This window comes from Gadus chalcogrammus, chromosome 10, assembly GCF_026213295.1.
Source record: "Gadus chalcogrammus isolate NIFS_2021 chromosome 10, NIFS_Gcha_1.0, whole genome shotgun sequence".
NCBI lineage: Eukaryota > Metazoa > Chordata > Actinopteri > Gadiformes > Gadidae > Gadus > Gadus chalcogrammus.
The window spans coordinates 9,504,233-9,517,210 of NC_079421.1; the positions used below are offsets into that span (position 1 = coordinate 9,504,233).

The following is a 12,978-nucleotide window of genomic DNA, read 5'->3' on the forward strand; positions in this document are numbered from 1 at the left end:
TGGTGACCAGGGAGAGAACGGCCACTTCTTCCCATGGGGGCCGCCGCTGTTGGTCCAACCACTGGAGCACTGGTCGAAGGTCTGCGTCCTCCTCCTGCTGCCGTCTCCATCCTGCGGTGTCGACCTCCCGGAGCTCACAGCAGACTGGGGACGCCACCTCCACCGCAGAAGATCCCTCCTCCTGGCTGCACAGCTCCTTCTCACGGCTCTCCATCCTTTCACAGTAGCGGCAGTCATCCTGACTGCAGGGGCGTCGGGAGAGGGCGTCTGCATTAGTATGGCGTACCCCTGCCCTGTGCACCACACTGAAGCTGTAGGACTGCAGCTCCTCGATCCACCGTGCGACCTGCCCTTCTGGCTCCTTGAAAGACATGAGCCACTGGAGCGCGGAGTGGTCAGTCCTTACAGTGAAGCGCAGGCCACAGAGGTAATACTTGAAGTGGCGTACAGCTCTAACGATAGCCAGCAGCTCGCGACGAGTGACGCAGTAGCGGCGTTCAGCTTTGTTAAATGTCCTGCTGTAGTACGCCACCACCCGCTCCCCTTCCGGCCCCTCCTGTGCCAGCACGGCGCCATTGCCAACGTTACTAGCGTCCGTGTCCAGGATGAAGGGCAGGGCAGGGTCAGGAGGGGAGAGCACCGGGGCTTTGGTGAGAGCTCCCTTGAGTGTCTCGAAAGCAGAGTGGCAATCCTCTGCCCACACAAACTCCCTGTCCTTCTGTAGCAGGCGGAACAGGGGAGCGGCCACACAGGAGAAGCCCCTCACAAAGCGTCTGTAGTAAGACGCCAGTCCGAGGAAGCTTTTCAGCTGTCTGGTGTCAGTGGGGGTGGGCCAGTCCTGGACAGCTTGCACTTTGTCCTCCATGGTGCTAATGCCTTCTCCCCCCACCCTGTGCCCAAGGAAAGTTACCTCTCTCCTCAGGAAATGGCACTTATCAGGATGGAGCTTCAAGCCCGCCGCAGCTACTCTCTCCAGAACCTGACGCAGTGAGGCAAGTGCTGTCTCAAAGGAGCCCCCGTGTGCCAGTATATCGTCCAGGTAGACGATACACTGCTGCCGGGGGATGCCGGCGAGCACTCTGTCCATCAGCCTCTCGAAGGTCGCAGGTGCATTGCAGAGGCCGAAAGGGAGGACCCGAAACTGCCACAATCCTCTGCTAGTGCAGAATGCAGTCTTGGGTCTGGCGTCCGGGGCGAGAGGGCACTGGAAGTAGCCAGAGCGGAGATCGAGTGAGGAGAACCAGGACGACCCAGCTACGACATCTAAGGCCTCATCAATGCGCGGGATGGGGTAGGAGTCCTTCCTCGTCACTGCGTTAAGTGGCCTGTAGTCAACACAGAATCTCCACTTACCCCCCTTCTTAGGCACCATCACCACGGCTGCTGCCCAGGGACTATCTGAGGGCTCTATGAGGCCTGCCTGCTGCATCTCCCACAGCGCCTGGTCCGCAGCCTCCTGGCGGGCCAAGGGCAGGCGACGCGGGCGCATTCTGATGGGCCTGGCATCCCCAGTGTCGATCTCATGCTGCACCAGGTGCGTCTGACCCACATCGCTCTCATTCAAGGCAAAGCTGTCCTTAAACTCTGCCAGTAGTAGCCACAGCTGCTCCTGCTGTTGAGGGTCTAGTCCATCACAGTGCCCCTGCCAAATTGCCCGCACAGTCGACAGCACAGTCTTCTCACCTGTCTGAGGAAGCTGGGCAGGGCAGGGGAAGGGGCCCAGGCTCATGAGGTGGGGTGCTGGAGTGGCAAGGGAGTAGTCTGTAGGGGCCGAAACATTGACACAAGGGGGTGGGAGGGAGGGAGATGGGTTGCGGGAGGAGGACTGAGACAATGGACAGGGATCAGGAAGACAGGGTGGTTGGAAGGTTTTTGCAAGGGGGTGAAGGGGGCCGGTGACGTGTGACTGGTCCATCTGAGCTGTTGTCGGTTGGGGCCGGATGTAGGAGGTGTTTGGCGGGGCCATATAGACTGTGGGCCCTCCTTGGAAGCCAATCGCCCCCTTCTCCAGGTCCAGCTGGCAGCCTGTACACCGCAGGAAGTCCAACCCTAGGATACAGGGGTCCTGCACAGCGGCTACCCACACTGGGTGGAGGACAGTCTTTCCCCCTACGCAGATGGACAACAACCCCTTCCCTTTCATGGGGGCCCTCTCCCCCGTGACTGTGCGGAGCTGCACAGTTGTAGGTTGGAGTACCGTCCAGGTCGGCAAAATGTCTGGCCTCACCAGGGTCACAGTAGACCCCGTATCGACTAAAGCCAAACAGGCCACCCCCTCAACAGTGACAGGAACATGACAAAAGTCCCCCGCCCAGGTCCGCCCCACCACGACAACAGGCTCCAGGATGTTGTCGTCTGCTTCTGGGGGGGGTGGAGCCCCGCCCCCCCGGCTGTGATGATGGGCTCCTCCAGACGACGACGGCGGGGGTAAGGGGGCAGGGCCTCGCGTCTCCCCAATTACGCGGACCCTGACCCGTTTCCCTGGGCTCTCACCGTTGTAGGGCACTCTCTGACAAGGTGGCCAGGCTGCCCGCAGCCCCAGCAGACCCTCTGCTCTCGACGAGACGGGGGGCGGCGGTCCGCCTGCATAGAGACAGCGCGGACGAGCTCAGTGAGCTCGTCCACCCAGGCTGGCTTCTGTGAGTCCTCACTCCTCTCCCTTGCCGATCTCACCATCGGCTGAGGAGCAGGATGATCGTCGATTGCTCCAGCCCACACCAGCTCCCTCTCTATGGCCATCTCCAAGGCCTCTTGCAAAGTCTGCGGGTGGGCTAGCTGGGTCTGGATGCGCAGTTCTGTAGGGGAAAGGGCCTGGAGAAACTGATCCCGAGCGAGTTCGCTCTGCACGGCTGGCGGCATGTGGGCGTATGCTCGCCGAGACAGGCTTTCGATATCGTTGGCCAGGGCCCGCAGCGTCTCCCCCGGCTTCCTGCGCCTATTGCAGAGTTCCGAGCGCATTAACCCCGGCTTAACACATAGTCCAAAACGCCTCCTTAGTGCCCCCACTAGGGCAACATAGTCCCCCCTGTCCTCTGGGCTAAGCAGCAACAAACAAGACCGTCCGCCAGACACATCGCAAGCTGCAGCGCTTTGACCTTCACTGACCATCCGGCAGCATCGGCTAAAAGTTCAAATTGCGCGTGGAAAGCTTCCCAGTCAGCCTTACCGGTGTATCTAGGCGTCTTGATGGACACCGGGCTTGATGTGAGGAAGGCGCCGCCATGTCTGTCGCCATGAAAATCATCTTTTCCAACGGCGGCTGGTTCCCGTTGGGCTCTACCCCTCACCAGAGACTCCGAAGCTACTCCACACGCCCCCTCGCCGTAGTCGTCCATCTCTATCTTCACCCGACAGTCCGCAGGGAGCATTATTGTTGTAGAGAAAAAAAAGTGACAACAAAAACAGGGCTAACGGCGATAGCAACTTCGGCTGACTCGCCGAGCACAGCAGGACCGAGAAAAAAAAAAAATAATAATAATAATAATGATAATAGTTTCACTTCTGACACCAATGTAACGACCTCGCCGGTGACATAATCATGTCGAGTCATTAGTTGAAGGTAGTTTTTAATGGACCAAAAGCCAGGTCACAGAAACCCGTAACATTGTAACAACATTGTAACCAACAGCTGAAAAACCGGACCCAGACAAACCCCGGTTACCCCGGCAACACGGCCTCACTCGCGTGCAGGCCCCCACCCTCCTGTTCTTCCAAGGCCCTCCCCCAGCTGACCTAATGATTCGCCCCCCACGCTGATTGACAAGAATAACATTACAATACATGCACATAGAACAACTGGCATAACGGACAACGAAATATAATGTAACACATAACACACAAACTATTTAACTGTCCCAGGGTCGCTACAGTACTATGGAGCTTGAGATTGGCCGGAGAATCGGAGCAGCGGGGGCGGTATTGCGTTCGCTTTACCGCACCGTTGTTACGAAAAGAGAGCTGAGCCGCAAGGCAAAGCTCTCGATCTACCGGTCGATCTTCGTTCCTATCCTCACCTATGGTCATGAGGGTTGGGTGATGGCCGAAAGGACGAGATCACGGGTACAAGCGGCCGAGATGAGTTTTCTCAGAAGGGTGGCTGGCGTCTCGGGATAGGGTGAGAAGCTCAGTCATCCGTGAGGAACTCGGATTAGAGCCGCTGCTCCTTTACTTAGAAAGGAGTCAGCTGAGGTGGTTCGGGCATCTGGCAAGGATGCCCACTGGGCGCCTCCATTGGGAGGTGTTTCAGGCACGTCCAGTGGGGAGGAGACCTCGGGGAAGACCCTGGACTAGGTGGAGACCTCGGGGAAGACCCTGGACTAGGTGGATAGATTATATCTCAACACTGGCCTGGGAATGCCTCGGGATCCCCCCGTCAGAACTGGTCAATGTGGCCCGGGAAAGGGAAGTCTGGAGCCCCCTGCTTGAGCTGCTCCCCCCGCGACCCGACCCCGGATAAACGGATGACGATGAGATGAGATCGTTATTTATATCCGAGATTATTTAATCTAACCCGATCTAAACTCTATCATGCACCCAAACACGGCGGCGTTTGGGTTTCCTACCTCGGACTCTAGCGCAGCCACAGGCGCGTTGGGCGCGTTGAACCATTTTTGTGACACACAATGATCAAGCGTCAGGTTAGGCGCGTAACGCGGTTGGTGTGGCCGTACCATTAGTCGTTTGATCCATGATGAATGCAACAATTGCCTCGCAACTGGCTGTTTATATCTAGCCGGTGCCATGTTTGGGTGTGTGTCTGTGCCGTAAAGCATTTTCGAAACTACAATCTGACTACATTTTCGAGGATACTTCCGTTGCGTCACATCCGGATTGTGTCGGTCGAACAGAGCAAGTTGCATATGCGCTTTTTCACTGGAGAGGCGACATGGGTAAATGACACACCCACCAATCGACCCAGAAATGGATGCAGAACCATCAGCATAACTCTCAACCTGCATACTTAATGTAATTTTGGCTAAAAAAGTTGCATAGTGGGCCTTTAAACCAGAACCGCCAGAGATACAACGAATAAAAAACGACATACCTTTTTTTAAATTTAAATGACTTATATCTTATATTTTATTTATTTATTTCTTATGTTACTTTTTTGTTTATTTATATGAAATATTTTAGTTTTTCTGCTTTTCGGTGTTTTGATTTCGATTTACCGACCGCACTGGGCATGCGCAGTGGTCCTCCTCGAAGCCCAGGCAGCAGCAGCACGCAGGATCTGCAGGAGGCTGCAGCGGTGAGCTAGGAGGGGGCATTGTTGTCGTTCTGCTCGGACTGTGTGACAAGCTTCTGTTCAGGAAACATGGCCGGGATCAAAGGTAAGCGGGCTTCAGTATCGATCCGTCCTTAATCAGGAGGTGATGGGATCGGCGTCTTGTGTTTATGACCGACTCACTGTGGCCTCTGCGTTCATTGTGTTGCTATGTGGAGCTAGGCTGCAGGAAGCCACCGCAAGGCCAGTGTGCAGAGCAGACTGCGCTAGCGTTAGCCGAACAACCCGAACTTTGATGAGACAATGGCAATCGTGAACCGCTCGGAAGGGGTCTGGTCCGGACGTTTGTGTTCCTGTTGGACTGCACAATTAAACGTACTGATGGATAACCTCACAACTCCAACGACTCTAAAATCACTACACAAGAGCTGACTGCTCATCACACTATCAGGATTAATGAATTATGTGTGCTGTTGTGGTGAGAAAGTTGCCCGTTTCATTACTTCCAATCCGCGTATTGAGTTCTCACAGAGGACCTTTAGCCGAGCGATCACAGCATTCACGAGTTACCGTCTCATTGAAGGACTTGTGAAATCACCTGCTTCATCACATGGTCTCCGTCTCCCCTTGCGGCCGTTCTCTCTGATTTTCTCTCTCTCTCTTGCTCTCTCTTCCTTTGTCTCTCTCTTCCTGTGTCTCTCGGTCTCTCTTCCTGTGTCTGTCGCTCTGTCCTGTGTCTCTCTCACTAATAATAATGTCCGTTGCCCTGTTAACCCAACACACCCTGTGTCCAGAGATCACACTAACCTCTGTACCCCCCCCTCTCTGTCCAGCTCTCATCAGCCTGTCCTTCGGGGGGGCGGTTGGACTCATGTTCCTCATGCTGGGATGTGCTCTCCCGGTGTATAAGTAAGCGCGCGCACGCACACACACACACACACACACACACACACACACACACACACACACACACACACACACACACACACACACACACACACACACACACACACACAGTATTGCCTATAGTGTTTCCTGTGGGCTTACTGGCCGTCTCCTGATTTGATGTAGAGTGTGAACAAGAAGATTTGTCTGGTTTAGGGAAAGTTGTAAAACATGAAATGGATTAAAAACCACTTTCTAAATCAAAACGACTTTCGGGATTCGCTGGTTTCTTGAGTATGGAATCTTTAAACTCTTAAAATCTGTCGTCTGTCTTGTACTGTATTAATCTCTGTCTGTCTGTCTCTGTCTCTGCAGTACATACTGGCCTCTGTTCCTCCTCTTCTTCTACATCCTGGCCCCCGTCCCCTACTGTATCTCTCGGAGGGTGGTGGATGACACTGACTCGGCTAGTAATGCCTGTAAAGAGCTTGCTATATTCCTGACCACGGGCATCGTCATCTCGGCCTTCGGCCTCCCCATCGTCTTCGCCAGGGCCACAGTTGTAAGTGAACGCTCAATCATGAATTATCCTAAGTTAATAACATAAAGGGCTGTTCTAATACAGCCAGTTCATTGAGAGGATAATAGATATTCAGATGAATGCTGATCTCTTCATTAACGCATTCGCTTTTTTTTTTATTATCTTTGTATCTGTTTTTAAACTGAACATGTGGTAGAGGCCACATGGTCACCATCCTGAGGGCAGGATAGTCTGCTTGTTAGGGCGTTTGCAAGGTTCAGGGTTTGATTCCCAATGTCGGCCGTCTAACCCAGTGTTTCCCAAACTTTTTTTCCGGGGACCCATTTTTTGGAAATTACAAACCATCGCGACCCAATATAAAAAATAGTAGCTTCTTGTTTAAAGTTTTTTTTAAATGCTCGTGCCGAACAGGTAGGCGTGTATTTATGGGCAGCTGTTGTTATCATACAGTCAATCAATCAATCAATAAGTTAAGATAAGATAAGATAAAACTTGATTAATCCCCCAGGGGAGAAATTCTGGTGTTTCAGCAGCAAGAAGTAAGACAGTCAAAACTGAAACTGTAGAAATGGATGCCAAATTAGTGCCGAAGTATTATTATTATAATCTTTTTCTAATATACATTTATTTAGCGACCCAATTCAAATCTCCCAGTCTTTTGGAAAGACTGGTCTAACATGTAGGCCTCCTCCTAACCCCTACCTGCTCATTAATGACACGTATCTGAACTGACTGTGTGCTACATTCGATAAAACTTATTATCAAGTACAAAATCTCCAGGCACTCTGGCTCCTTTGAACAGCCACTCAGAAAGAACTCGGAAGCACCGTACAAGTTGAATGTCTGATTCGTGAATTTAATGAACGCACTGAATGAATGCTAAGTAGCATGCATGCTAACGTGAACACTTGCTGTCCGCAGATCGCCTGGGGAGCGTGTGCGCTGGTGCTCACCGGGAACCTGGTGATCTTCTCCACCATCCTGGGCTTCTTCATGGTGTTCGGGACCAACGACGACTTCAGCTGGCAGCAGTGGTAGACGAGAAGAAGGAGGAGGAAGAGGAGTCTTGGTCTGAATAGTTTAGTTTGTATTTTTTAAGTAGCGTTGCAATGATTACTGTTGTTCTGATTGGTTGGTTTTTATTGTTATTTATACTGCGGGCCGCCCATCCATCCAAACACACATACAAGACGTTCCCTGAGAGGCGAAAAATGACCCCCACTCTGAAGATGAAGGTTTAAAGCGTGGTCATCATGATGCATACGTACGCTCATCACGTTCCGGAAGAGGAGCGACGTAGACCAGAGATGTGTGTGTTTTGTGTGCAAGCGTGTTAAGAAAAATGTTAATGTAAAACCAAGAGTGGACCGAATAGAAGGAATAGTGTGGTTGTTTCATGTTGGATAAAGTTCTCAGTGTGGAAAAGAGATGGAGCTTTTGCTGTTACTTCCCCTTACATCCCGACCTCTGACCACGTCTTCTGTAGGCTAGACCCGCTAGATTCTAACTCAAACAATAAAGGTTCCTCACCTGCTGTTAACAAGTTCTCGCAACCGCTTATCTTAAGCGAAGGCATTGAGGAGCAGAGGAAGCTTTTATATAGATTCCAGCTGGGAAGACTGTAGATTATTTAGTATCACATCGAAAAACCAATGGATGGAAAACATCCAACACTGTCAGGTGTAGTCTGGGGGTTAGATGACCCCTAACCCCTACCTGGTCCTCAATAACATGGATCTGGAGTCAGTTGAACTGCATAGCTTCTCTGTATCACTGTGAAATGGCTGAATACAGGACGGCTGTCCCATTGTTCCGCCACACAGTGAGGCTCACTCCCTTGCCAAGCTCATATATAATATATATATTGCGGTTCATATGTTGCAGTGGGTGGGGCTAACAGAAGCCCCCAGCCGGTGAGAGATTAGCTTAGTTCGGCTTACAGCCAACAGTCATGTGGTGTACTTGGGCTAACAAACCCTACTCACACGCAAAGCTCAGCCAATCTACTCACACCATTACCGGCTAGATGTGACATTAGTTTTGGACAGTTCAATTGATCTATTTTTGTTTTCTCCTGTAGTTTCTTTGAGTTTATGCCTTGTTTCCGGAACATAAGAACAGCAGGGTCAAACTCAGGCCAGAGTACCCGTGTTGCTTTTACAGAGAACTGGTTTCCTGGCAGCTTAGTGGAGTTCAACACCCTAGCTGAGTTACCCTGTGAGTGAGTCAGTAAGTAAGAGGGTAAGAGAGCGAGAGAGTGTGAATGAGTGAGTGTAACATTTCGTTTTTTATTTGCATGGTGCCCCCTGGGAGATGCCAAAATAAGGATACTGATTGTATATAAACTCATTTGGATTGGTTCCTCATTTAGCCCACCTGTGTTGAGATACTGTATCTCCAGCACAACACAATTTCAAGTGAATTAATTAAAAATGTACCTTTTATCTAATGGCATTGTTACAAACTACTGATCTATCTCGTGTGTATTCCATGTAACAGTGTGTTTAAACTGAAGACTAGGAGCAAACTGTTGTGTATTTTCTCTTTGTTAATATCCCCTAATCACCTGTCTCATGCATGTTTTGATTTTGAGACTTAGTTTGACACTGTTAAGTCTTCCTCAGAGATGCGCCCTGAATCTTGAGAACTGGTGCGTTGTGTCTGTGGGGTTGGTTGGGTCTGTGCTTTCATTTTGTTTTATTTATCTTACTTCGCAGATCCGGACGGTATGTTAATTTATTCATTCTGTTGACTGTTTTGTGTAGATATCCAATGCCATTTTGTATTTACAGACTTTGTGTTCGGGAGGCTTGTGTCCGCATTTGGCTTTCATTTTTTAAATAAATGCCATTTTTGAACATCCTCTCATTGCATTATTAAATACATGTTATGTGCGCTTATTTGGAAAAGATGCCTCAAAGATAATAACAATTTAATGCATGCCATCTGAAGGCTTTTATCTGAAGTGCCTTCCATGAGTAGATTCATTTCTTAACGACCAAAGATGCATATCTCTCCATGTCTTGGATAACATCTGTATCTCCATGGAAACACAGAAACATAACGATTGAAACATGAATACAGAAAAAGTTCATTGTTTCAAACTCTTAAATTATGGAGATGATTGATCGCCATTTTAAATTATAAGCAGTGTTCAGGTCAACTGAAAGACTTAAGACTCGTCCTCGGTGGTCCAATAGCTGTGTGTTACCATGGTAATGTTCTGAACTGGGGTTGAGTCCATCACACAACTTCATTCTTTTTTTAAATAAATATACATAACTGCCCCTGTTGATTAAAGTCAGTTTCACTAAGGGCATGGATTCATGAATATGTATGAAGACCCCGATAGACTAATGCACTCAACTATAAGACAACCGCTGTGATGTTACCAATCCTTTAAACTCCATCAACGCCCATCCCTTCTTCTCTTAGGATGTTCACCTCTTGACCTTAACCTTGACCTTGACTTGGTAGACAGAGTATGAAGGTAACTACCTCCCTGTGGGTTGGTTGAGCTGACCCAGCCATGTCTATGGCTGTGTTCTCGACTGCCCCATACAGGCTATTCTCAGCCACTACAACACATTTCTTCCTTCGATCTCTTTTACCACCGGTGTGGGTACCGGATTGACTCTGCTGCCATATCGACTCGGGGTCCTGCGCTTACAGATGACGTATCGACACAAGCCAACGGACAAAACCCGGAAGGGTTGTTTATAAACAGGGCTCAATCATGGACATAAAAAGAAGGCTTAATCCGTTTTGGTTTTGATTTCATTGAACGCAGCCCGTTCTTTCGCACAAACAAAGCCATTGGAAACACGTCTAAAAGCACTGATGAATGCATAGGAGGATAACGGAAGTGTCTGCGTGTGGGTTGCTGTTTTGACTCTGTGTTGGCAGCGTTTGAAATAAAGTGGATCGCCCCGTTCAGTGAATGGAGTTAACCGATTCTTCTTTTATAGATAACCCAAGTATAGGCAACAATAATATGTACATTAGATTATTATTCATAGTAGGGCTGTAACGATACACCAACTCACGATTCGGTTTGTATCACGATTTTCGACCCACGGTTCGATACATCCCACGATTTTTTTAAATTTAAAAAGCTTAAAGTTTGGTTGGTTTAGTCAAATATCCTATTAGGGCTTCTTATTAGGCTATGTAGCTTAAACAATGACATAATCAGGCCGTATAGAATGCAACATGTTTAATAGCCTAACTTTCAATAGATGGAAAAAAACGCCTAACATGAACGCCTAACATGAACGTCGCAATAACGAGGCATGTGTTACGAGTAGCGTATGTGTGTGCGCGAGAATGGCAGTGTGCGTATGTGTGTGTGTGAGTGACGTCAGCGAGTGATTGGACGAGCGAGGAGAGCGAGCGGTAGCGTGTGTGTCTAGTGAAGAAGCGAACGAGTCCGGTAGAATAAAGTATCCACCCTGTCAATAATCGGTGGCCGCTTCATTCCGACCTATAAGCAGACAAACTGCCGGTCAAATCACACAAAACAATCGAGACAGGGATCACACAGGCAATTTTTTTCGCGCTTGGCCCAATCTGGATAAAAGTCGTTCATATCGCATATGAGGACTTCGACGGCTGTGGAGAAATGCAATCCTCCGTAGCCACGGAGAGCTGTCATCACAGAGAGGGCATCTCGTCGCATACTTACGGCATCGATAAGAGGGGACGGTGTCAGCAGACTATTATTTAGACAAATTATTAGCAAATTTCAATCTGACAATTTGACCGGAGAGTTAGAAAGGGCGTATCGCGCTTCTGCCTTCTCATCATCATCCATCAGGACGCACCTGATGTGAAGTGATTTTAAATCTAAAGCTAAAAATTTAAATCGAAGTCCTGGGTAGTGTGGGTTTGGCGCCCCCTCGCTGTCTGGAGAGGAACTGTTGTAGACCAGGAATGGAGCCATCCCAGTAGTGTAGCGTTCAGACAGTTCAGGGTCAGTTGAGAACTCCTGCAGGGACGGGACAGGCTGGAACACGCTGACACATGCTGCTCTGTGAGCTGAGTCTTTCCATTCGACAATAAGGAGAGTTAATATAATATATGGCAGGGTAACAGAGCACATAGACATTGTGTAATAATCCACAGTCAACATTATTTTATTTCAGTCTATTTAATTTAATCCCTGAAATAAACTCACAAAATGACCGATCAGTCATTCATTCATTTTTCTTGCTTGCCTCAACTCATCCTTTGCCCCATGCTGCTTGAAAAAATTATCTATCAGGAGTTCACCCATGACGGGGTAAGCTTCAGGCTTTCTGTCAAGACATCCCTGTCTTTGTGTCCATGTATTCAGAGCTTGACTTCAGGTCCATCACCACCCGAGGTATTATATACAGATAGAGCTGCTACAGAAAATTGTATGATCTTCCCCGAGGGCGAAGATCTGGAAGGTTCCTTCACCTGCTAGAGCCAACATGTCAGACTGACTCCACCAGGTATTTGCATACCGGCTCACATGGAATAATGTCATCATTAGTTGTATTGCATAACATCAAATCAAAAAGTTGTTTATTTGTTAACACATGTTTTTGTTCAGTCAGACTATCTAGGTTAGATGCTCTCCCACACCCTTACAGATGCGCACCCCTTGCCCCGAGTTATGAAAACGGACTCATAACTCATGACAGACTTGGACTGATGCTGAAACTTGCCTTGAGTAGGCGTGTTCCACGTGCACGCCTCTACATGCACAGTGCCTCCGACACCGCTGCACCAGCTCAACGCAGCCGTCCTGCACACTGTTGGGCTCCTGCAGAAGACGGAACACCAACCTGACCCCCCTGGAGAGAATGGAGAACACATGCTGCCCTTTGGAAGTTTTGCATCGATTTGGGTTTGCACCCCCCCAGGCAGGCCAAACCCAGCCCTCTGATCTTTGAGGACTCTGATCTCTGAGGACTCTGGTCTCTGAGGACTCTGGTCTCTGAGGACTCTGATCTCTGGTCTCTGAGGACTCTGGTCTCTGAGGACTCTGGTCTCTGAGGACTCTGATCTCTGGTCTCTGAGGACTCTGGTCTCTGAGGACTCTGGTCTCTGAGGACTCTGGTCTCTGAGGACTCTGGTCTCTGGTCTCTGAGGACTCTGGTCTCTGAGGACTCTGGTCTCTGAGGATTCTGGTCTCTGAGGACTCTGGTCTCTGAGGACTCTGGTCTCTGAGGACTCTGGTCTCTGAGGACTCTAGTCTCTGAGGACTCTGGTCTCTGGTCTCTGAGGACTCTGGTCTCTGGTCTCTGAGGACTCTGGTCTCTGAGGACTCTGGTCTCTGAGGATTCTGGTCTCTGAGGAC

At 49.6% G+C, this 12,978-nt stretch overlaps 1 protein-coding gene across 1 annotated transcript; it reads left to right on the forward strand.

The window, feature by feature from the left end:
* Nucleotides 1-5,200: 5,200 nt before the first annotated feature.
* leprotl1 (leptin receptor overlapping transcript like 1) lies at nucleotides 5,201-9,529 on the forward strand. Its single transcript, XM_056600975.1, has 4 exons — nucleotides 5,201-5,330; nucleotides 6,058-6,133; nucleotides 6,485-6,671; nucleotides 7,572-9,529. The coding sequence occupies exons 1-4, from the start codon at nucleotides 5,315-5,317 to the stop codon at nucleotides 7,686-7,688; spliced, it is 396 nt and encodes a 131-aa protein (XP_056456950.1). The 5' UTR covers nucleotides 5,201-5,314; the 3' UTR covers nucleotides 7,689-9,529.
* Nucleotides 9,530-12,978: the final 3,449 nt, after the last annotated feature.